The 26,447-nt window shown below is 41.2% G+C and overlaps 2 protein-coding genes across 8 annotated transcripts in view; one reads left to right on the top strand and one right to left on the bottom strand.

Annotated features, from left to right (window-relative positions):
• Positions 1 to 26,447, top strand: part of SEPTIN14 (septin 14) — a gene marked incomplete at both ends in the record, with an annotated part of 563,121 nt that overhangs the window by 469,736 nt on the left and 66,938 nt on the right. The gene's annotated exons all lie outside the window — the stretch shown is intronic.
• The window catches only part of LOC308629418 (small ribosomal subunit protein uS17m), a 44,501-nt gene continuing 21,527 nt past the window's right edge, over positions 3,474 to 26,447 (bottom strand). For 4 of the 7 annotated variants that reach the window (XM_081257220.1, XM_081257219.1, XM_081257218.1 and 1 more), the window contains 3 exons: positions 24,402 to 24,528; positions 23,982 to 24,074; positions 17,657 to 19,860 (listed from right to left, as the gene is read on the bottom strand). In XM_081257220.1, coding sequence (XP_081113346.1) covers positions 18,818 to 19,860; positions 23,982 to 24,074; positions 24,402 to 24,528 — 1,263 coding nt within the window. In that variant the 3' untranslated portion in view covers positions 17,657 to 18,817. Of the gene's footprint in view, positions 3,901 to 5,943; positions 6,084 to 6,335; positions 6,788 to 17,656; positions 19,861 to 23,981; positions 24,075 to 24,401; positions 24,529 to 26,447 lie in introns of those variants that run through there. The other 3 variants (XM_081257222.1, XM_081257224.1, XM_081257223.1) reach the window with 3 other exon arrangements.

Below are 26,447 nucleotides of genomic sequence, written 5' to 3' on the forward strand. Positions count from 1 at the left end.
CGAGGCGGGGGCGGGGCAGGGCGGGGCGGGCGTGCTACCTCTGCAGTGCGGGGCGCGGCCGCCAGGGGGAGCGGGGCCCGCTGCGGTCGCGTCCGCAGTGCGTGCCGGCGCTGAGGTCCCGCAGCTGCGAGCCGCGAGAAAGGGAAGCTGGAGAAGAACCTATTTTGAAACTTTAAGCTCCAGCGAAAGGAGCTCGGTGCGTAACACAGGGTGCGCCAAAGGAACAAGGGCAAGGCTTGAATGCACGTGGAGAGATCCACAAGGGGAGAGTAACACGGTCCCTAGGGGAATCCAGGACCTGGGGTGCGAAGCTGGGGGCGGGGGGGCGGGCTCCCCGAATACCCCTTTGGATTTTGCTCCGTGTAAATATATTGCCTTTTCAAAAATAAATTACGCTGTAATAGAAGCATTCTGGATGGACGCACACTCAGGTTCTCTCGTGGTCTCCAAACTCTGTTGTTCCCGTTGATTTCAGCACCGGTGGGCTGGGCCCCATCCTCGCCCTCGAGCCGTCCCAGTCTGGTGGGGCTGGATGTGAAATGACTGGAGTGTCGTGTTGAAATGGAGAGAAGGGAGGGAACACGGACGGGAGAGCATGTAACCGGTGGTGCCTGGGAAGTGGAGGATAGACCCTGGGGAGCTGGCACAATAGCACAGTCCCAAGGGAAAGAGTTGACTCGTGTAAGGAGGGAGGACAACTCCGCCTGGCCAAGGAAACAGCTTAAAGAAGGGAGTGGGTCAGGATGGCACTGTTGGGCGGAAATGTATCCTGTGGCAAGATAAAAGAGCCACAAATGTACTCATGAAACCGCAACCAAGACAAGGCCCGCAGAAAGTGAGCTGGACAGTTAGAAAAGGGAGAGAAACAGGAAGGAGCTCCCCAGCCACCAAAGGGAGCGTTTCAAGGCCAGTGTGAATCCTGTGTGGTGCTCCAAGGACAAAGGTGCTTCAAGGGCAAAGTACGACCCTGCCTGAAAAAGTGTCAGCGTTACACCCCTTAGGAACCCTTACCAGACTCTTACTCGCCCTCCCCCCCATGTTGCGATGGTTACAAAATTCCTGAGCCCACCTGGGCGACGCCCACCTGGGCAACAGGACCTGTCCCAAATAAGGAAAGGCATCTGGCCTGTCCCACTCCCACCCTAGAGAAGGAAGGTATATGTGCCCGACCAATCGGTAAACGAAGTTTTCACCTCGGACCATTCCTTTGTTTTTTGGCTATAAAAACTGATCAATAGCACATGTTCCGGCTCGGCTGTCCCAGACTACTAGTCGGCCCCTGTTCTGGCAGCGACCATTCCCTCTAATAAATTCTGTCTTCTTTACATTCTGCCTCGTGTCTGGAAATTCTTTTCCAACCCACGTTCGGACCACGACACTCAGGACTGGGGAGCTGGGAGGTCTCTGCTGGGAGGGCTGGGGGCAGGAACTGGGCTTGCGGACTGAGGGGTTCTCTGAAGCTGGTAATCTTTGGAGGAGAAGGAAGGGGGAGGGGGCTCCAGGGGTGCAGGAGTTTCTCTGACTAGGGCAATGTTTCAACATGTTAATATGGCAAGGAGCCATCAGGGAGAACAGAAGTGGATCCTGTGGATGGAGGAAGGGAAACAAGGATCTGCCCCAGACCAGGGAGAGGCATCTGGTGGAAGGGAAGCCAGAGGGTGTTGATCAGGCCAGCTCCTGATCTCAACTGGCTTACACTTTGTGAGGCCATAGAGGCTGCACAGACGCAAATGGGAAGCTGGAGTTCTCTCCATGGCGGAAAGGACATGTCCCCATCCTGCACTGTGGGAGGCAGAGCCTCTTCAAGCCAGTGGTGTCAGTGTGACTTTCTTACATATTCCCCAATTTCTCAGCTCTATTTCAGGAGACAGATGCTTTCAAGTCTATTTTCCTGAAATGTTAACTTGGAAGGCATTTCTTTGCTGACCTGGCTTTTGTGTTTAGTATTAGGCCACTCATTCTGCACTTTTTTCTCCACTATCATTTTGCTCTGAAGTTCCATTAACCCAGTGCTTTTTACTGGGGGAAAGGAGATACTCTTATTTCACAGGTGTGTGGCTTAGGTTACAATGTCATAGGATAAACATGGGGCACCTTCCTGGAGGATAATTTTTACACCAAGATTTTCAGGAGAATTATCTATGTTAAGATAAAAATGATACATTAGAGTACAGGTAAGCCTTTAAAATATTTGAGCTTTTAGAGATGGCTTGGACAGGTGTCCTGTCCCCTCCAGGATAACCGGTACCGCATAGCCACCCCCTTGGCAGACAGTCTAAGATGCCTCCCTTCGGTTCATCCTCCCTGAGAGTTCTACTTCGGAACATCATCTATTTTCTTTTCATCTTCCCTGCCCAACTCAGTTTATGTCTTAGGACCAATCTTTGAACAGGTCACTGTCTCCTGACCTCCAATCCTTCCCATTCCAGTCTATTCCTGACACAGATGCTATTACTTTACAGAAATGTGAATCTAGTTATATCACTCTTTAAAACATTACACAACCCACCACCACTTACAGTTCCTGCCTATTTCTCTACTCGAGTTCAATGTCCCAGCAGTGCTCACCGCTTCCAAAACCCCTTGGTTACAATCCTTTCTCTCATCCTTCGAGGACTTTACACCCCCTTCCTCTGCCTGGAATGCCCTTTCCAAATGCATCACGCACTAACCTGGAGACTCTTCCTTTAAGATTCAGTTCTAGCATTCTCTCATTTTTTTCTGGAAGGTTACATCAATTTCTCCCCCACCCATGTGTTTCTGTGTTTGTCATGAAGATACTTGTGCATACCTGCCCAGGAGATTATAAGCCCTGAGGAGGGGGCAGTGCCTGTGGTTATTACTCAAATACTGACGTATTTGTTGAGGTTGAAATATACTCCAAGTCCCTTCTGGGAGCCAGAAAACTGAAATATACAGCTCAGTGTTTCATCAGGTCAAAATCTAAGTTATCACAGTTTATCAATGAACAGCAATAAAACTCTGAAACTCTCCAACTCAAATGCATGTGTGAGAAATTCTACAACTTCATCAATGTATCAGATTTTAAGAACTCATTCCTATTTAATCTAGCCTAGGATACAGGAGAAAAGGGACAGAATTTTAGTTTTATTTTCTACGTGTCAACATTCTTATTAATACAGACTTTAATCTGATAAAGTCTGACCCCAGCATGTTAACTGTTTCCATTTGGAATTGGTTAAATCAGAGAAAAACTTAATTTCAAATATATAGTATCAAAAATAAATATACACTTAATGTGGTCTTGTCTGTTTATGATATCAAAAGGTTTTCTTCTCCCAAAATAAAAGTTCTAAGATAAATTCCAGATTCCTTTGAATGAAAACAAAAACAAAAAACCACCTTCTAAAACAGTGAGCTTACAAAACAATGCAGCCCACTGCTAGGCACACTTAGTGTAACAGGGAAGTATGTTCGCTGAGAAGGAAATTTGAAACATGACTGTAAACCTCTATGAAAAATTATAACAAGGCCTTTACTTCATTTACTTTTAGCTAGTTCATAAATACCAGAAGAGAAACTGGACGGTTTGTGAGGAAACTTATAAAAATTTTTCCATAAAGCAAACTTAGAAATCCTTCCCTTTTGGCTCCGTTTTCCAATCCTCCTTCACTGCGTTGAAGAGAGATCGAGTTCTTCCAGGTTTTTGCTAAGGTGGGTGGTTTCCAGACTGACTGGACTCTCCAGGTAGGTGGTTCCTGCACAGCGCTTTCCGGTCACTGGATCTATGACTTGTCCAACTTTGAAAATTATCTCAGCCAGTTCATGCTTCACGTGCTTTGTTTTCGGGACAGGTAGAGCTTTGAGAAGCACAATATCTCCAACGGTGCACTGCTGGAGAGCATCGTGGGCAAAGTAGGTTTTTCGCTTATTAAAATACTGTTGAGAGAAGGAGGAAACAAATCAGTAGTTCCCATCCATGACCTGGCAATGCAGTACAAAATCTGAAAAAGGAATGCACAGAAAACAAGCTGGAACTTGGGGAAAAAAATAGATAACATACTTATGCAGACTTCCAATACAAAAATTAGCTGCTTAATTTCTGGAAAACGGCAATGACTTTTCCAGAACTGATCTTGTCTGGAGCTCTCCTGCTTATTTCCTGCAGTACCCTTGCTCTATCAATTACCATTGTCTTCTACAATATTTAAACTCTTCCTTCCCAGTAGAGCCTTCTCTCCAGCCTAAAAACACACTATCTCACCACTAGCTGTGTGATTTGGGACAAGTCACTTAACTACTCCAAGTTCAGGTATTTTTTCCCACCATAAAATGAGGCTCCAATACCTGCACCTCTAAAGTTATCAAGAGAATGAAACATTATAAAGTTCATAAAGCACTTAGCTTCATGCCTCACTCAAAGTATTGCCAACAAGCCACAGATGAGAACTAGAACCACCTATTCCTCAAGACAACCCTGCCACAGCAGGCAGTCCCATTTAACAGATGAGAAAAACAAGCTCAAGGAGGTTAAGTAATGTGCATGGCTAGTAAACAACTGCCAGTACTCAAACTAAGGCCCTCTGATTCTAAGGCCAATCATCATGCTTCACTCTTCAGCTTGCTCCTGTGGTTTTGTTTTTGTTTTTGCTTTGGGATCAAGCCATTTCATTGAGAGGCTTCGAGGGAGAGTCGACGGGCTAGGAGGACAATGAGATCCAACGTCTTTCTCCCGCCTGGGATCTCCCCAGCATCACAAGACCCTGAAAAGGCTCCTGCGTTTCTGATCCTAGATAACAAACAGCATTTGTGCCCACCAGTGTGCCCAACCTTGAATGCAGAAACATCCTTGGCACTTCCCCCTCCCTCCCTTGCACATCTACCAAATCAAGGATGCTGTCCCTTCTTTCCTGAAATCTTTTTCCACTCCATCCTCACTGCTCCCAGGACTGTTCAGTTCTTTATCATTTCCATCTTAGACATCTGCAATAACCTCCTTACCCATTTCCTTACCTCCAGTCCTTATCCCTATCTCTGTCTCCTTTGCTTATAGGATGAAATCCAAAACACAACATAAAAGACCCTTCACACTCCAGCTCCAATCCTTCTCGTGTTCATTCAACAACAGCGTCTACTTAGTGCCAAGCTCTGGGCTCAACATTGCCGAACCACTTGCTGCTCCAGTTAGAATGTCATGCCCTTTCATGTGTAAGGAATTAATAAACAGAAACCTCAATTAAACAGAGTCAGGAGACCAGAAGGGGAAGCTCTCACACCCTGTGATGATAGCAGAGCTCAACAGGAAGAAAGACCTGCTCTTCTTTCCCGGCAACAACTCAGCCAGTCAAGAGTCATGGACTCTTTGTTTACCATCCCCTCCCAACTTCCTTTCCCCTCTGTAAAAGCACTCTCCTCCCCGGTCACCGCACCACATTTGTGGGGGCTTTGCACGTGGCTCACCATGTTGCAGACCCTGAATTGCAATTCTCTGCTGATCCCGAATAAACCCATTTTTGCTGCCGAAATAACTAGCAGTCTATTTGTTTTAGGTAAATACATGGCTAAAAGAATTTCCACAAACTATTCATCATGGCTGGAATGACTCCCCCAACTCCTCCTGCCCCACAACTGGTCCTCTGGATAAAATCCTTTTGGAGCTTCAGCTCATGTGTCTTATATAATCAAGAATGTTCTCCTCAGCAACCTGGGAAGGAAGAACGAGGAGTCTTCTGCTCCCGCAGTACTTTGCACATAGAATGACTATAGCAGTTATCAGACTGAATTGAAATTAACTCTATGTGTCTCTAAAATGTGAGTGTGAACCATGATTAATTCACTTTGTTACACCCTCAGACCAGCACAGTGTCTGGTGTGCAGCAGATGCTCAATGCACCTTTACTGACAGGGGAGTGTTTTTCTTCTCAGGACCCAGAACATGTTGGTGATTTATCAATGCCATCTGAAAATAGAGATGTTCCTTACCTTTAATAAATAGGGATCCAGAACAAGTCTGGTCACTCTCACTTTAGCAGTTTTTTGCATTGCTGTCCCAATCACCTTCCCCACGACCCATTTGGCATGGACAGATGAACGAACTATTGACATTGTGTGGCTTTGGTCACCTGTAAACAAATTCCAAAGTTCAATATTCTGATGGCTGTGACTCACCAAATGAATTTTGTCACGAGAACTGCCCCAGTTCAGAAACAGCTTTTGTTGGCCCTCTGGAATCACCACTTTAGAGTTGCTTAAACGTTTCATTATTTCCTTAACTACTCAACCTCCCATCTTTATGCTGTTTACAAAGCTGTAATTTTAACCTAAGCCTCAGTTTCCCCCTCTGCAAAATGGGAATAACAACAGGGCTTACTCACAGGAGTACTTTGAAGATTTAACCTATAAGGTGCCCGACAGCGCGAATAAACACTGGCCTTTACTGGCGTCCCTATTGCTTTCCATCCCGCTGGGCTGCCTCTCCCCAGACGCTCACAGCCTGGCTACTTGGGGCACGAAAGGCCGACGCGGCGAGGCCGTGGTGTCCTCTCCACCGGAGACCTTGACTTGGCATTGCTTTTGAGATCAATTAATAGTTGAGTCCATGCCGCCCAGCCTGAGGAAGGTTGGGGGTGATTGATCCCTTCGCCCCTAAAACCCCGAGGTCGGGTGACTCGACTCGACTCGACTCGCCTGGAGGGCTCCCACGACGCGGCGCTTCGGTCTCCGGAATCCACCCCACTTCTACTGCGAAGCCCGGCGACAGTCACCTACAGCGTCCACTGTTCCGGCGCACGCCCTGCGGAGCGCCGGCCCGAGCGTGATGGCGTCGCGTCGCTCCACCCCGGACCGCCCTCTCATTGGCCGCGAGTCCCCTCAGTCCTGGGCGGGGTTAAAGTCAGGGCTCCGCCCACTCCCCCTTAAAAGGAGCCGCGGGCTGTGGCTTAACTGGAGATCTCTGCTTTCCTCACCTGCACGGCGGCTGGAGCGTTGGGATTCAGCCTTTCCTTTATCCGTTCCACTTAGTTTCCCTCTTTTTCTGTTGGGCTCCCAGGCATTGGACAAGGCTTTCCAAATCAAAGGAACTTAGTTCATTCATCAAACATTGAAACATTGGACGCTGCCAAATGCTGAGACTGAAATGTTTAAGCGTTTCCACCCCCAGCAGTTGTATTTAAGATAAAGTTCGGGAGATTTTTATGTCTAGTATGACTTTATATGTTAATTTTCAATATCTGTGAGATGGAGAGAAGTCCGGTGTGGGTACATATATATGTCGGCTGCTGCTGACGCCTTCTCAGTTAGAAGGAAGGCTGGGAACGTATTAGGCTCTTGTTAGGGAATTGCTAGACTAGCAGGGAGCTAATGGAGGGTTAAAAAAAAAAAGTGGTGGTGTCATTAGATTGAAGTGTGAATTCAGATAAAGAATTAAGGCCAAGGGCACACTTAGTAAGTGAATTTAAAAGGAGAGATGGTGGTGGGGAGAGTGTGAGATGTTTGAAATTTCAGAAATGGGAGCTAATTTTCAATGAAAGTGGTAATAACTTTATATGCATTATTTCATATGAACAAAAACTTTTCTGGGATATCATATTTCCCTCTAGCTATGAACTTAAATTCCTTTCTTTTACAAGCAAGCTTACAACTTCTCTTGTTAATAAAACCAATGACATACCCAGAGTGATTTTTTTTAAAGATTTACTATTTATTTATTTAATTTATTTTTGGCTGTGTCGGGGCTTAGTTGCGGCATGCTGGATCTTCACTGAGGCATGCAGGATCTTTCGTTGCAGCGTGGGCATCTCTCTAGTTGTGGCGTGCAGGTTTTCTCCTCTCTAGTTGTGGCACGCAGGCTCCAGTGCACACAGGCTCTGTAGTTTCAGGCATGTGGGCTCTAGTTGAGGTGCTGAGCTCAGTAGTTGTGGTGTGCAGGCTTAGTTGCCCCGTGGCACGTGGGATCTTAGCTCCCTGACCAGGGATTGAACTTGCATCCCCTGCATTGTAAGGTGGATTCTTTACCACTGGACCACCAGGGAAGTCCCCCCAGAATGATTTTTTAAAATGCAAATCAAATAATTTCACACCATCGAAGGTAGAAAAAACATCTGCTGATTTTTTCCAACCCTCATTGGGAGGAAAACTTTCCCTCTACTAACTTAGGTTTGAGTGTTGATGGTTGGGCTGTGGATGAACTGATAATAGATTACCAGGGGAAAAGACAAGGTTTATTTACACATGCATGCAGGAGCAAATGAAGAGACTCCTGGACAACTAGAAATAGGAGATTATATACCAACTTAATAGGGGAAAGGAAGGAGGGAGAAAGGGCCTCTGGGAAAACAAGTGGACTTTTAGGAAAGGCAAATGGGCTTTTACGAGAACAATGGAAAGTATAACAGTTTGTGATAATGTTTGTCTGTACAATTTCTCATCCTGGTGCCAGTGGTTTGTTGGTCTCCTTCCTAGCTGGAATCTCCCAAGAGAGGATTTACGGCAACTTCACTCTTAGAAAGCTCTACCTTTAGGGCCTTCCCTGGTGGTCCGGTGGGTAAGACTCCTTGCTCCCAGTGCAGAGGGCCCGGGTTCGATCCGTGGTCAGGGAACTAGATCCCACTTTCTTCAACTAAGGAGTCCACATGCCTCAACTAAGACCTGGCACAGCCAAAATAAATAAATATTTTAAAATATATATATTAAAAAAATAGCTATTGTCTTTAGAAAAAAAAAGAAAGCTCTGCCTTTAGTCAGATAAGGGACACTCTGAAAAGGCTTTTTTTCTGCATCTGCTGTATCTTCAATGTCCTCAGTTTAAGGGAATCTTTATGCCATTTGGGGGGATCCGATTGAGTCCTATCACCCCTTAGTGTCCTGTTTGTCTGCTGTGGTAAAAACACCTTGATTTGCCTTTGTGAATTCCTGTGTCTGTAGCCTCAATGGGTCTGCCAATCAAAGTCCTCCATCTTCGTTTAGCACGAGGCCCAAGCTGAACCAATCAAATTACCTTCCAGGAATATGAATCTTGAGTGCTCTGATTGGAGGATGGAAGGTGACTGGAGCTACTGCATCCTGAGGGAGATGTCCTGAAGAGACTATACAACCAGAGTCAATGTCGGCTGCTTGCACCCACAAAAATTTAACCTATAAAGAAGTCAGCACTTAGAAAATGGAAAACAACATGCAATCATCCATGGTGTTAAGACATGAATCACATGCTTTTGGAAAGGAGTAAAACCTCCCCACATTTGATAAGCTTCTTGGTCAGCCATCCAGTCCCCTAACCCATAACCCATATACACATGATTCATTCTCATATTCAATCTCCCACTCTCTCCCCCTCCACCCACTGCCTCCCAACCCATCCTTCTCATCCATTTCTCCTCACAGTCACTGTTATGGTATGAATGTTTGTGTCCTTCCAAATTTCTTATCTTGAATCCTAACCTCCACTGTGAAGGTATTAGGAGATGGGGCTTTGAGGAAGTGATTAGGCTTTGCCCTCATTAATGGGATTCAATCTCTTTTACAAAAGGACTCCAAGAAAACTCCCTTGCTCCCTTCTACCATGTGAGGTCACAGCAAAAAGGCACTGTCTATGAACCAGGAAGTGGGCCCTTACTAAACACAGATCTTTTGGCACCTTGATCTTGGATTTCCCAGCCTCCAGAACTGTAAGCAATTAATTTCTGTTTTTATAAGTCACTCAGTCTATGGTATTTTGTATATACATATATAGAGATGGCATTTTGTATTTATATACTATATGCACATATATATAATGTAAAAAATATATAATATTTTGTATATATATATATATATATATATATATATATATATATATGACATTTCCTTATTCATTCATCAGACACTACTAAGGTTATTTCCATATCTCGGCTTTTGTGAATAATGCTACAATAAACATAGGAATGCAGATATCTTTAGGATATCCTTTTATGCCCAATTCGTTGATTTTTAAAAAATCATCACAGGATTGTCAATTTTTTTTCTGCATCCATTGAGAGGATCATATGATTTTTATCTTTCATTCTATTAATGTGGTATATAACATTTATTGATTTGTGTATGTCGAGCCATTCTTGCATCCCAGGGATAAATTTCACCTGATCATGTTTTTTGATTCTTTTAATGTGTTGTCAAATTTTTAAAATTGAAGTATAGTTGATTTACAATGTTGTGTTAGTTTCTGGTGTACAGCAACGTGATTCAGATTCTTTTTCACATTCTTTTAAATTATAGGTTATTACAGGATATTGAGTAGAGTTCCCTGTGCTAAACAGTAGGTCCTTGTTGATTACCTATTTTATATATAGTAGTGTGTATATGTTAATCCCAAAGTGCTAATTTATTCCTCCCCTCCCTCTTTCCCCTTTAGCAACTGTAGGTTTTTTTTCTATGTCTGTGAGTCTGTTTCTGTTTTGTAAATAAGTTCATTTGTATCAATTTTTTAGGTTCCACATATAAGTGATATCATATGGTATTTGTTTTTCTGTCTTACTTCACTTAGTATGTTAATCTCTGGGTCCATCCATGTTACTGCAATGGCAATATTTCATTCTTTTTATGGCTGAGTAGTATTCTATTGTATATATATATATATATATATATATATATATATATATATATATATATATATACCACATCTTCTGTACCCATTCATCTGTCCATGGGCACCTGCCTTTTCATTTTGTTGATGGTTTCCTATGCTGTGCAAAAGCTTTTAAGTTTAATTCTGTCCCATTAGTTTATTTTTGCTTTCATTTCACTTGCCTGCAGAGACAGATCCAAAAAAATATCTCTAAGACCTATGTCCAAGAGTGTTCTGCCTATATTTCCTTCTAGGTGTTTTATGGTTTCAGGTCTTACATTTAGGTCTTTAATAATTTCCAGTTTATTTGCTTTTATGGTGTGAGAAAATGATCTACTTTTATTCTTTTCTATGTGGTTGTCCAGTTTTCCCAGCACCACTTCCTGAATAAACCATCTTTTCTCCGTTGTATATTCTTGCCACATTTATCATAGATTAATTGACTATACCATGTGGGTTTATTTCTGGGCTCTCTATTCTGTTCCATTTCTCAGTATGTTTGTTTTTGTGCCAGGACCATACTGTTTCATACTGTAGGTTTGTAGCCTAGAGTCAGGGAGACTGATATCTCTGGGTTTGTTCTATTTTCTCAAGATTGCTTTGGTTATTCAGGGTCTTTTGGGTTGCCTACAAACTTTAGAATTATTTGTTCTAGTTCTGTGAAAAATGTCATGGGTATTTTGACAAGAATTGCATTAAATCTGTAGATTGCTTTGGGTAGTATGGACATTTTATTTATTTATTTACTTATTTATTAACATCTTTATTGGAGTATAATTGCTTTACAATGGTGTATTAGTTTCTGCTTTATAACAAAGTGAATCAGCTATACATATATATATATCCCATATCTCTTCCCTCTTGCGACTCCCTCCCCCCCACCCTCCCTATCCCACCCCTCTAGTTGGACACAAAGCACAGAGCTGATCTCCCTGTGCTATGCGGCTGCTTCCCACTAGCTATCTATTTTACATTTGGTAGTGTATCTATGTCCATGCCACTCTCTCACTTTCTCCCAGCTTACCCTTCCCCCTCTTGGTATCCTCAAGTCCGTTCTCTAGTAGGTCTGCATCTTTGTTCCCATCCTTCCCCTAGGTTCTTCATGATTTTTTTTTTAAGATTCCATATATATGTGTTAGCATACGGTATTTGTTTTTCTCTTTCTGACTTACTTCACTCTGTATGACAGACTCTAGGTCCATCCACCTCACTACAAATAACTCAATTTTCTTTTTATGGCTGAGTAATATTCCATTGTATATATGTGCCACATCTTCTTTATCCATTCATCTGTCGATGGACACTTAGGTTGCTTCCATGTCCTGGCTATTGTAAATAGAGCTGCAATGAATATTGTGGTACATATGGTTTTCTCAGGGTATATGCCCAGTAGTGGGATTGCTGGGTCGTATGGTAGTTCTATTTTTAGTTTTTTAAGGAACCTCCATACTGTTCTCCATAGTAGCTGTATCAATTTACATTCCCACCAACAGTGCAAGAGAGTTCCCTTTTCTCCACACCCTCTCCAGCATTTATTGTTTGTAGATTTTTTGATGATGGCCATTCTGACTGGTGTGAGATGATATCTCATTGTAGTTTTGATTTGCATTTCTCTAATGATTAATGATGTTGAGCATTCTTTCATGTGTTTGTCGGCAATCTGTATATCTTCTTTGGAGAAATGTCTATTTAGGTCTTCTGCCCATTTTTGGATTGGGTTGTTTTTTTGTTATTGAGCTGCATGAGCTGCTTGTAAATTTTGGAGATTAATCCTTTGTCAGTTGCCTCATTTGCAAATATTTTCTCCCATTCTGAGGACTGTCTTTTCGTCTTATGGTTTCCTTTGCTGTACAAAAGCTTTTAAGTTTCATTAGGTCCCATTTGTTTATTTTTGTTTTTATTTCCATTTCTCTAGGAGGTGGGTCAAAAAGGATCTTGCTGAGATTTACGTCAAAGAGTGTTTTGCCTATGTTTTCCTCTAAGGGTTTGATAGTTTCTGGCCTTACATTTAGGTCTTTAATCCATTTTGAGTTTATTTTTGTGTATGGTGTTAAGGAGTGTGCTAATTTCATTCTTTTATATGTAGCTGTCCAGTTTTCCCAGCACCACTTATTGAAGAGGCTGTCTTTTCTCCACTGTATATTCTTGCCTCCTTTATCAAAAATAAGGTGACCATATGTGCGTGGGTTTATCTCTGGGCTTTCTATCCTGTTCCATTGATCTATATTTCTGTTTTTGTGCCAGTACCATACTGTCTTGATTACTGTAGCTTTGTAGCATTGTCTGAAGTCAGGGAGCCTGATTACTCCAGCTCTGTTTTTCTTTCTCAAGATTGCTTTGGCTATTCAGGGTCTTTTGTGTTTCCATACAAATTGTGAAATTTTTCGTTCTAGCTCTGTGAAAAATGCCAGTGGTAGTTTGATAGGGATTGCACTGAATCTGTAGATTGCTTTGGGTAGTATAGTCATTTTCACAATGTTGATTCTTCCAATCCAAGAACATGGTATATCTCTCCATCTATTTGTATCAACTTTAATTTCTTTCATCAGTGTCTTCTTATAGTTTTCTGCAGGTAGTATGGACGTTTTAACAATATGAATTCTTCCAATCCATGAACACGGGGCATCTTTCCATTTATCTATAACACCTTCAATTTCCTTCATGAGTATCTTATGAGTATCTTATAGTTTTCAGAGTATAGGTATTTCACTTCCTTGGTTAAATTTATTCCCTATGTAGTTTATTTTTTTTTTATTTTTATTTTTTGTGGTACACGGGCCTCTCACTGTTGTGGCCTCTCCCGTCGTGGAGCACAGGCTCCGGATGTGTAGGCTCAGCGCCCATGGCTCACGGGCCCAGCTGCTCCACAGCATGTGGGATCTTCCCGGACCGGGGCACGAACCCGCGTCCCCTGCATCCGCAGGCGGACTCTCACCCACTGCGCCACCAGGGAAGCCCGTAGTTTATTCTTTTTGATGTGATTGTAAATGGGATTATCTTCTTGATTTCTCTTTCTGATAGATCATTATTAGTGTACAGAAATGCAACGGATTTCTGTATATTAATCTTGTATCCTGCAACTTTACTGAATTCATTTATTAGTTCTAATAGCTTTTGGTGAAGTTTTGAAGGTTTTCTATAAAGTCTAAAAAGTGTCCTGATAGCAGTGGCTGTAGTAGCAGCAGAACTTTTGCTCACTCTCAATGGTCACAGACATCTCTAGTGCCCCGATTTTGGTCTTTTCTACTACTCTGTACTGAAAGAATCTAAAACTCTTTGGGCAGGAGGTGGAGGAGGAATCTATTCTCACATCTTGGGAGTTGCCCAGCAGTCTAGTGGTTAAGAGTCCATGCTTCCACTGCATGGGGTGCAGGTTCGATCCTTGGCTGGGGAACTGGTATCCCACATGCTGAGTGCGGCCAAAAAAAAGACAGTATACTCACGTCTTGGAGCAGTGAAAATTTTGGAATGGGTTTGGACCACCTTACTTCCAAAAATGAGAAAGTGTTTACAGATAACAGATAAATTGCTAAGAGTTAAAAGAAGCTAGCTTAATGCAGCTTCCACTGGCCAAGTTCTCACAATTTGAGCATTTAAAAAAATGGTTAATTGGAACTGCTTGTTATATAAGAGGCCAAGTGTTCATAATGATGCTCAAGTCAAGTGTGTTAAAAGTCATAAAAGGATGATTGTAACATGGTATGTATAATTCAATACTGATCTTAAAAAGTAATATATATATTTCTTGCTAAGTATGTGCATATGTACATATATACGTATATATACATGCATGTATGTGTATATATGTATTTGTTCCTGTTTAATCAGTTAAGAAGAAACAAAGGGGTGTTGGGCAAGCCAGATAATCCTGGAAAATGTTGAACCATATCAAGAAATAGGAAGAACTGGACAGTCACTCAGACCAAGTAGAAAGATGGTTCAACAGTTAATCACCTCTAACGGTCACATACAGTAAAAAAGCAGAAAGTTGGTTGCAGTATGTTGCAAAATGATGAAGTAGCCAAATGTTCTATAGAGGAAAACTGACAACACAACTTGCATTCTTCTGGAAGGAGCTGGATAGCCTCATTAATTATCCTAATGATGCACATAAAAGCTTTAAATAATGCTAGCCAGTGAGATCACCATACCATAATGACAGGCCAATGGGTCAGATGGTTTTGGGAAAGTTCAAGTGTCAAAAATTTACAATCTATATAAAAGGAAGGTCTTAAAATGTCCCATGACATAACAAGTGATATTTTGTTATAAAAGGAGACCAAAGAATATTTGGTCTGTGCAACTAGGTTTTATGGATGGCCTAACTAAAGATCAGACAGTTGCTAACCCATAAATTTCAACTTAATTTGTCTGTTACAGTATTATTCTTATTTTGGGTTGAATAAGATTACTAAAACCCAAGGAAGGTATACAAATAGTACCTGGTAGAAAAATGTAAACCTAGGAACATATGAAAATTGGAACCCTGGGAAAATATTCAAATAAGGATAAAAACATCAAGTCCATGAAGTTAACTTTATTTTTTAATAAATTTATTTATCTTATTATTTTTGGCTGTGTTGGGTCTTCACTGCTGCATGTGGGCTTTCTCTAGTTGCGGTGAGCGGGGGCTACCCTTTGTTGCGGTGTGCGGGCTTCTCATTGTGGTGGCATCTCTTGTTGCGGAGCATGGGCTCTAGGCACGTGGGCTTCAGTAGTTGTGGCATGCGGGCTTCAATAGTTGTGGCTCACGGGCTCTAGAGCGCAGGCTCAGTAGTTGTGGAGTACAGGCTTAGTTGCTCCGCGGCATGTGGGATCTTCCCGGACCAGGGCTCGAACCTGTGTCCCTTGCACTGGCAGGCAGATTCTTAACCACTGTGCCACCAGGGAAGCCCAGAGTTAACATTTTTATAACTAGTTTTGGTATAATTATTTTTATAATCTGGGTACCTCTTACCTGTTTCTTAATGTGTTTAAGGCACTTAATAAAATTTGAAATTAAAAAAAATTTTATTCATTTTTGGCTGTGTTGGGTCTTCGTTGCTGCACGTGGGCTTTCTTTAGTTGTGGCGAGCAGGGGCTACTCTGCTGTGGTGCACAGGCTTCTCATTGCAGTGGCTTCTCTTGTCGTGGAGCACAGGCTCTAGGCACATGGGCCTCAGTAGTTGTGGCACGCAGGTTCAGTAGTTGTGGCTCACGGGCTCTACAGTGCAGGCTCAGTAGTTGTGGCACACAGGCTTAGTTGCTCTGCAGCATGTGGGATGTTCCTGGACCAGGGCTCGAACCCATGTCCCCTGCATTGGCAGGCAGATTCTTAACCACTGTGTCACCAGGGGAGCCCTAGGTTTGTGATTTTAATGAAATGTTTACATGTGTTTAAATCTGATCAGTGTTTAGAAGAGTAGGGATATCTAATTTTAGAAATTCTTAAGTTTTTATTTATTATTTGCACATCTATGAATAATTAGAGGAATGCTGGCTGCTTAAAGAATGTCAGTTGGTTCCTTAAATTAATAAATTGAACATTAATCAAAATCCAGATGAGTATTTTTCTCCAACCCATAAGCCCTTTGGACATAAGAGAATCTATCAACATGGTAATCCTTTTATACTCTGAGGTTCAGAGAAAGAGTCATATGAATTTTGGTGTTGAGCAGCAATCTCTCATTTTATTAATTTTAATATAGTCATCAAATGTTTTCAGAGTGCTATAACACACTGTTCCAGGCACTGTTTGTATCCACTGGATTAGGAGTAACATGATCCATGTTCTAGTGACATTTCAGTCCAAGAAACCCTGAATAATAAATCACTTATTATTATGTCTAAGCTGAAGTATGTCTTTTCATAAAAGAAAGGCAACAACACCTGGTTGGATGGACCAAATGAATTACTATATATAAAAGGGTAATATCTTGCTCTTCTAGACAGAAATAAATCATAACAACAGGTTTCTGAATGAGTACTACTCTTATGGCTTCCTTGAATTTTGATGTAATAAATATACTTAGGATTCACTTATCTTGGAACATGTTGAAGACAACAAAGGACATGAGAATGAATTCACACCAGAATGACATAGTTTACTGTACAGTTAACATAAGCATAATCACTTATGACCCTAAGGATATATAATAGGCTTCTAATTTTATAATTCCTATTTATGAAGAATTGCTGAAAATCCATGGCCAACTGGTCTTCTTCAGTCCTGACTCCTCTTTTCTGAAATTGTCCAAATTCTGCTGATCCTCTCCTGAAAAATCCCATACTGCTGCTCTCCTTCTTCCCCTGTGCTGAGATACACTGCCTTGTATTGAAGCCCTTAGCACTCCTTGTGGATTATTCAGGTTTTTCCCCCCAACTCCGGTTGCAAAATTAAACTTTGATCAAAGGCTTCACCAACTGTAATTACCCATTACTTCTTTTCATACATACCTCTGCTATCTGGGACTTCGCCTCGGCTCACTCTCTCTTCCTGAAACCTGAGTGCTCTATACTCTGCCTCCTTAGGGTAAATAAATGTTCAGTGTAGATCCTTTTGGTGAAGAGACACTTCCAGAACTTAGCTGTCTTGACAATGGATCTCCATTTCACAGATATTTGAACACAAAATACTATTAGAAATCCTCCATGACTACAGTAACTTGGGGTTTTATTAACTATTTCATCCACTGATGCATGGGACATAAATGTACTTTGAAAAGTTTAACTTCCATGGTGAAATGAATTCATTTCATTACTTTCTTGGTTTTAAATTTTTAAAAACATTTAAATCATTCCAGCTTTCACTTAAGGCCTGTGATATCTAGTCCTTCACAGGGAAAAAAAAATGGCAAGTCTTGAGCTGGGAGATATGTTAGAAGGAAGGTGAGAAAGCAAGGGGAGTGCATTCTTACTTAGCCTCATGGCTTCTTCAGCTGTGCCTGAGAAGACCGAGAGAAAAACAGAAAGCCAAGAAACAGAAGCAGCCTCCTAGTTGCAGCTATTCATGGCTTGTGACAGTTTATATTTACGATGCTTTGTAATGTGATTTCTGTCAAACAAGGCAGTAATCATAAAAATCAAATTAAAACACCTTAAATTCTTTTTGGAAAAAGGTGGTACATAAATATATTTCAATAAATAAAATTAATTAATAAGCCAATTAGTAACACTTCCTTAGTTGTTTATATAAGCCAGTAAGGCTCTTCCCTGGTTCTTAGCCTCAGTGTGGCACCATCACTCATCCTCTGGTACGGTACCCTACTTCCATCTTCCACAGTGGTGCAGGGAAGTGTAGAGATTCTTATAAAGCCCCTGTCATTATAAAATAAACCTCCTCTCTATTCAAATCTGCAATAATAACAGAAATGACAATTTTAGTTCAAAAATCTATGTTTGCTACAGGGAACTTTAAAACTAGAATAACATGATAGAAAAGTAGACTTCTCTGAATCACTTTTCAAAGTTCATCAATATGACCCTCAGTCTCCTCCAAGACTCTTAAAGATCCTAGGACCTGTTTGATGAAAATAACGCAAGGATTCCTAAAAAAATAACATAATACTGCCATATCCTCCTGCCGTTATCCATCCATAATCCATGCCATCACATGGCTTCTCAAAAAATTGTCAGAAGACTTAGGTGTTACACCAATGAATATTTTCAATTTCAAAGTTATATATTTATTTTGATGGAAATTAGAATATAATTAGCATACAGAACTCACAATTTCCATAAATAATATTTCCTAGGACAAGGCCAAAAATTCTGAGTCTCTTTAAAGGAAAATATTAAGTAAACACTGAATATGGTAAAATCTGTAAAGGATGCATACAAATGACTGAAGTTTAAGAAATATTGCTCTTTTCTGTTTATTTCAAGTTTATGTGACTGGTTATATGATATCATTGCCTTGATTAATCAATGTTTATATAATTTCAAAACTTTATGCTATAAAAATCACAGGGGAATAATCATAGGTTATTGCCTACAGGATTTCTTGTCATTAAGAAAAGTTTTGGAACATGACTCCTCATATAATCTTGTTTATAAAATAAATTACTTTCACTATTTATAACCTCTCCTGGGAATATAATATGCTACTAGTTTAAGGTCTAAATTTATTTGGCTTCTACACATTAAAAGTTTATCTATAACCTTTCTCCCCACTATGAATAATATGATACTGCATGGGATGAAAAGGTCTGACCAAAATTTTCCTACATTTGTATATTCATATGAGTCCCTTACCCCACCCCCACCCCCACCAGGACAAAGCTAAAAATTCTGAGTTATGTGCTGAGGAGTAAGTGAAGGACTGTGGCTTAAGGTTTTCTCACATTTATTATATTCACATAATTTCTTCCGAGTATGGATTTTCCTATGTTGATTAAGGTGTGCACTCTGGCTGAAGGCTTTTTCACATTCATTACATTTATAAGGTTTCTCTCCTGTATGAGTTCTCTCATGCTGATTAAGATGTGTCCTTTGGCTGAAGGCTTTCCCACAAAAACTACATTCATAAGGTTTCTCTCCAGTATGAAGTCTATGATGTTCCGTAAGGGATGTGATACGGCTAAAGGCTTTACCACACTGATTACATTTATAGGGCTTCTCTCCAGTATGAATTCTCAGATGTTGAGTAAAGGATGAATGTTGACGGAAGGCTTTTCCACATTCATTGCATATAAAAGGTTTTTCTCCTGTGTGAATTCTCTGATGTTGAATAAGATGTATCCTCTGGCTGAATCTTTTCCCACATTCATCACACTTATAGGGCTTCTCTCCTGTGAGGACTATCTGAGGTTGAGTAAGAGATGAGTTTTGGCTGAAGGCCTTCCCACATTCACTGGGTTTCCCCTCAGTATGAATATGAGTAGTAAGAAGAATATGTTGATTGAAGATTTTTCCACACTCATTATATTCATAAGGATTCTCTCTTACATAGTTTCCCTGATAGTAAGTCAAGTCTGAATTATGCTTGATGCTATTTCCTTGTGTGTCAGAATTAAGGGGTATTTTAATTGAAGGAATTCTCTGATGCATAACAAGGTTTGAGTTCAGATTATAGTTTTCCCCAAATCTATTACATTCAAGGCTTCTCTCCTGTGTGATCTTTTTGTGGGTCAAAGATACTTGTCCTAAATGTCTCTGCTGGTTTTCTTGGTTAGATTCTAACCGGTAATCAAAATCCCAGAGTCCACCTAAGATGGAGTACCAGAAACTGTCTCCTGTTAATCTCTCCATTATCATGTCACAGGTTTTATTTTCATCAGAAATATTCTGGTTTGATTTTTTTATTTCTGGACTATTCTCCCCATCTAAAAGAAATTCAGAACATATAAACACTTTTCAGTATTCTCTGTTTTGTAAAAGAAATTATTGTATAGTGAATTACCAAATGAAACTGACAATAATGCAGACAAGGCAAATGTGGCATTAAAAGTTTTGAAATATGGCCATGTAACAGGGGAAAGACTATAGAAGGATGACGAGAAGCAGCGAGTAGGTGGAAATTTTAAAATATGTGTGGTAATCATAAAAAGAAGAGATCAATCAGGAGCTTACATAGTCGAAAGGAAATGGAAAAAAGAATAAGAAATATCAGGGTAAGGTCTGCGTTCAGAGGTAGGAGACAGAGAAAAGACTACTTAGAGAAGACAGGTCCAAGTCCAAGACCTTCTAAATCTCACCTGTGGATTATTCTATTATAATGCCAACTACTGGTTTATTTTAAAAGTATTTCTTTTGATTTTTAAACTTTTGTTTAAAATGATAAAACTAATACTTGCTTATAGTAACATATCCAATGTACAAAGTAAGAATTCCACCCCCTAAATGTAATCATTGTTAAGTTTGGAGCCTCTCTTGCCAGCTTTCTCCTATATTCACATAAATATAAATGTAACCATATTTTGAACAAGCATGACACATGGATTGTAGTAAAAACAAAATTTCATTTCAGTCTCCTACTGCTTCTTTAAACTTTATTTAGTGGGGGTATTTTTCCTCTGCTTCTGTATGAAGATTTGGGAAGGACCCATGCTCTTCCTTTAATTATTAGGTAACAAATACTCCTACTGTTACATTAAGTTGCAAACACAGTCTCTATTCAGTAAAGTGTTCAGTCATGTACAGTATTCAAAACTTCAAAATTAATCCCTCTCCCCTTCCCTGGGCTGTTACAGAGTCAATATTCCTCCTCTCTCCCTGCCTCTCCCCCCATCTACTCCTTCCCTGCTAGTCTTTTCCCTGCTTCTACTCTGCTTCTTTCTCCCCTTAACTATTTCCCTACACACTTCTTCCTTCACTCACTAACTCTTGTTTAATTCCCTTCTAACAAGAGTTGGAGGGTAGCAGCTGTGTGGAGGGAAGAGAGATCAAGAGATAGGCCAGTTTTTGTACGGTAGCTTCACATTCTCAGCTTGGTGGACGTTTAAAACAGACTCACTTTTGGGAACTTTTATGACTCTTGGAAGGTTCTAGCTAGACCCCTCTCTCTCCAGTCATTTCCATGATCTAGGATAGATATATTTCTATTTTGGGTAATCCCTTGGGACCAGCCTTAGGGCATGAATGAACCCTATTGGACGAGATCCAAGATCATGTTGGCTGACTCATGAAAAACACTCATAATACCTTGTCCCAACAAAACTTGGGTAGCACAGACTGATCCTAACTCAGCAGCTTCTCCTGGCTCACCCATCAAAGCCATTTCCTTAGTCAGAGTCAGCTGTTCTCAGGCCTTATACTGCTTTAGCTTTCTCAGACATGAATCATGCACTAGTCCTGGTCTTCTACCCACAGGGGAGGTATATACAGAGCTGTACGAGTGGTCCCCTTGAAGCTGGCACATATGCTTATGGTCAAGGACACCTGACAGCAAAAGAGGCAACATTAATAAATAATTATGCCAGCAACTGTCCTGGGAAAATAAAATAGAATTATACCATAATACTGTTTTGTATTTTGCTTTCTTACATTATTGCATATCATGAACACACTTCCATGTCATCAAATACATTTCCACATAATTTTTAAAGGACTGTAAAATATCCAATTTTATGGATGTGCCAAAGTCAATTCACATTTAGTTACTTCGGGCTTATTCTTATCACAAACAGCACAACATAAAGAGTTAGTTGGCTGAACATGCAATAGAAATTTCAAAAAGAAAAAAAAGTCCAAGTCAGAAAATAAACTTACTCTGGTCAAGAATTAAATTATATGTGGAAAAAATGTGATTTAAAAGATTCATTTTAAACCAGTTTATCATTTCAACCGAATTATCAACTGGACCACTTTATTTTCAAATAAAATGCTTTTGTCTGCTCAGGGACTTTGGCTCTAAAATGGTTGGAATAATTGGCTGGAGCTCAGAACACTGTCTTTTCTATTCTCTTAGCATCAAAATCCACAGGCTGCTGACCTGGCTCCTGGAACCACAGGTAAATGTGGTGCTCTAGGCTCCTACAGCCTAGGAGTAGATTTCAGGGCATTCACTGCCTAAGGCCTATCTTCCAGAACTTTCATTTATCCCTGGAAACAGGGCAGCCTGATCAACATACCAGGAGGAGTGACAGTGCATGAAATGTACAGGCACTGCTCCCCCATGGTAGACACCCTCAAGGCACATCAGATCTTCAACCAAAGGGTTGCCACCCGGCAAGACGCCAGGGGACAGGGTCTAGACTCCAGATGGAGACAATGATTATCTTGGGCTTTAAAGCAGTTTTGAAAAACAAACTCTAGTCTCTTTGCTCCAGCTCCTCACCTAACCCGAGCCCCTATGTTAGGAGACATGACTGCAACTGCTCTTAAGAGGAGGGTGGGCACTGCTAAGGATGAACACCCTCATCAAGCATTATACAGGGGCTTCCCTGGTGGCACAGTGGTTAAGAATCCGCCTGCCAATGCAGGGGACACAAGTTCGAGCCCTGGTCCAGGAAGATCCCTCATGCCATGGAGCAACTAAGCCCATGCACCACAACTACTGAAGCCTGTGCTCTAGAGCCTGTGAGCCACAACTACTGAGCCCGTGCACCTCAACTACTGAAGCCCACGTGCCTAGAGCCCGTGCTCCACAACAAGAGAAGCCACCGCAATGAGAAGGCCACGCACTGCAACGGAGAGTAGCCCCCGCTCACTGCAACTAGAGAAAGCCCGCGCGCAGCAACGAAGACCCAATGAAGCCAAAAAAAAGGGTGATAGCATGACATTCATAAACACAAATATAATCTAAAATCTAGGAAGAGAAAGTGGGTGAAATACTGAGGCTAGAAATGTAGAAATGGGAAAATGAACATAGAAAGGCCACTTAAAAGCACGATACTACAGAGTGAACACCAAGTCCATAAGAATATATGCCTTTAGAAGAATAAGGAGGGGGCTTCCCTGGTGGCGCAGTGGTTGAGAATCTGCCTGCTAATGCAGGGGACACGGGTTCGAGCCCTGGTCTGGGAAGATCCCACATGCCGCGGCGCAACTAGGCCCGTGAGCCACAACTACTGAGCCTGCGCGTCTGGAGCCTGTGCTCCACAACAAGAGAGGCCGCGATAGTGAGAGGCCCGCGCACCGCGATGAAGAGTGGCCCCCACTAGCCACAACCAGAGAAAGCCCTCGCACAGAAGCGAAGACCCAACACAGTCAAAATTAAATAAACAAATAAATGAATAAATAAAAAGCTAAGCATTTGAAGCTCTTTAAAAAAAAAAAAAAAGAATAAGGAGGGAGAGAAGGTATTTAAAGGAGCAGGTAGAGAGACAGGGGAGAGGCCAGAAGAGGCAAGAATGGTGTGTATCACAAGCCAGAGTGGACTTTCAATAAAGTCAAGTCCGCACAGTTAAATGCAACACAATCATAGGAGACAATAACTGTAGTTTTTTAGTCACTGGATTTGACTGGAAGGAAGTCAGTGGTAATCTCCAAGAAAACAATTTTAGTAACACTGGTAGGACACCTTTGTCACATCACAAAGGTGAGCTAGAGAATTAGAACTGAGGCTATGGGTTTTAGACAAGTTTAACGTGTTTAATAATAAAAAGAAAAAAAAGAATGAAAAATGGGTAAAAATGGCAGAGGATTTTTGATATGGAGAAGAAAAAGATTTAAAGAATACGGAGAGGATGTATGAATAAAGAAGAGAAAGAAAATGCGTCATGGAGATTTGCAACATCAAGGTATTTATGGACATCCAAACTAACACCTTCAAAATAAATGTGTGTTGTGTAAGCTTTTTAAATAATAAGTATATATTATCTGTTTAATCAGAAAAAAAGAGAGTCATTTCCACTTTGGAAAAATGTCAAATATGAACTGAATTTTTAAGAAGCATGCCTCTTTAAATCCCAGAGGCAGATGTTTGTAACACACTCAGTTAAGTATTTCAAAAGCGACTATTTTCCTTCACTGAGTTGCAAACACCTAAATGCTCGCTTCTCACCTGGATGAGTGTCTGGCGGGCTGTCTCTCTCCATCATCCACTGCTCCTCCTGCTCCAACTGAGTGATCACCTCTGGCTTATAAAGTTGATGCCCTATTCATGGGAAAAAATGCGTATCTTAGAATTTTAAACTGGGAACAAAAATCTCTCTCAGAACGCATTTCCAACCTGTTTAATCTTTAGGGCCTCTGGATTTGGAAAGGGGAGGCTTCAGAGGCAGCAAACTAAAGCCACCCATCTCAAAATCAGGACCTTTTATCTGAGAGGAAAGCAAAAAACAGAGGTTTCTGTCTCCAAAACTGATTAGCATTCTTCCATCCTGGCCTGAACTATATACACAAAAGCTTTGAAGGTTTTCACTACTAAAGGAAAGAAACCCATGTAGAATGAGTTCCAGCCTCACAGGGATGCCATCCTTACCCAGTGCAACCAGGTTCCTATAGTTCTCCAGCATCACGTCTCGGTAGAGGTTCTTCTGAGCAGGGTATAGCTGGTCCCACTCCTCTCTGGTGAAGTCCACAGCCACGTCCTGGAATGTCAGTGATTCCTGAAACACCAAGTACATCCTTGCTCAGCCAGAAAACTTTTTTTTACAGGGGCCCTTAGGGGAAGAGGCAAAGGTGCTGCAGTAGACAAAGGTTAGGATGTCTAAACAGTTGTGCTGAAAGTCTTCAGGGCTCTGAGTAATCCAGGGCAAGATTTTAGAAGCAACAATTCTATCTTCTATCACCTTTCAAGACAGGTATAAAAACATGCATGAAATAATGCTTGCTTTTAGGCTTTTTACAACCTGCTGCAGAGGAAACTCTCCGTATCATCTAAACAATTAAAAAGCTACGTGGAAAATTCATGCTATTAAGATTTCAGAATTGAAAGAATTCAGGATATGTTGAAATAGTGAAAGTAGGTATCAAGTTGGTGGATCATGTGTACATCCTTAACAGATTTTTAAGCTTTAGACAGAAGAGGAGAGAGAATATTCCAGTGTGTTCAAAAAGAAAAAAAAAAAGGCAACAAGGGCAAATAGGTTGAGAGTAGAAGGCACGTGATGCATGTTGGGATCAGTAAAAGAAAAAGCCCATCCTCTCCCTTTTTCTTTCTATAATTTTCCTGGACTGTTTAAGAGTAAGTTGCAGAGGGACTTCCCTGGTGGCGCAGTGGTTAAGAATCCACCTGCCAATGCAGGGGACATGGGTTTGAGCCCTGGTCTGGGAAGATCCCACATGCTGCGGAGCAACTAAGCCCGTGCGCCACAACTAACTGAGCCTGCGCTCTAGAGCCCGTGAGCCACAACTACTGAGACTGCGTGCCACAACTACTAAAGCCCATGCTCATAGAGCCCGTGCTCTGCAACAAGAGAAGCCACCCAATGAGAAGCCGGCGCACCGCAACGAAGAGTAGTTCCCGCTCGCGGCAACTGGAGAAAGCCTGCGAGCAGAAACGAAGACCCAACGTGGCCAAAAATAAATAAATAAAAATAAATAAATCTATTAAAAAAAAGCATAAGTTGCAGAGGTGATGCCCCTTTACCCCTAAAAAATTTGTTTATTTCCTAAATACAAGGAATTCTCTTAGTAACAACAGTAGAATGATCAAAACCAGGAAATTAACATCGATACAGTGCTGTTGTCTAAGCTATATACTTATTCAGATTTCACTAAATGTCCTAATAATGTCCTTTATAACAAAAATCAAGATTTTTGGTTGTCTTGTATCTTTTGCCTCCTTGAATCTGCAACAGTTCCTCAGCCCTTCTTTGTATTTCCTAACACTGACATTTTGAAAACACAGGCTAGTTATTTTGTAGAATAAACCTCAATTTGGGCTTGTCTAATGTCTCATCATGAGTAGATTCACACTATGCATTTATGGCAGGAATAGTTCAGGAGCGATGCTGGGTTCTTCTCAGTGAATTGTACGCATTGTTGACTAGTTCCATTACTGGCAATGTTAACTTTGATAATTTGGTTAAGGTGGTTACCTACCAGTAATTTCCCCTGGAAGATTACTATTGAATCCTGTAATTACTAAGTTTCTTGTGGGGGAGCTACTTTGCTCCTCCTCAAACTTTCACCCACTCATTTTGGCTTTCACTGATAATACTTGCCTGAACCAACTGCAATTTTCATGGTGCTTTTCTAATGCCAACACTCTTTGTACATTATTAGTTGGCTTTCTACTGTGCTGAAGAAGTTTCCCTTCCTATCTATTCATTAATTTATATGGGGTGGATTTACTTACTTATTTTATTCTATAAGTTATAATCATTTACTATCACTATTTTAAAAATGCTCCTAGATGGTCCTAGATTTAGCCAGAAGCCCCTTCAAACTGGCTTCTTTGTTCTTTTGAAATGTACCTATCATTCTTTGAGTACTTTACTTTTGGGGATAGAAAGATGTTCTTTCAAGGCTCATGTTGTGCTTTTCCTGCTCCAAACCTGGAATCAGCCATTTCTCAAAGGAT

The sequence above is a fragment of the Mesoplodon bidens genome (genome assembly GCF_964165515.1).
Source record: "Mesoplodon bidens genome assembly, chromosome: 15".
Taxonomy (NCBI): domain Eukaryota; kingdom Metazoa; phylum Chordata; class Mammalia; order Artiodactyla; family Ziphiidae; genus Mesoplodon; species Mesoplodon bidens.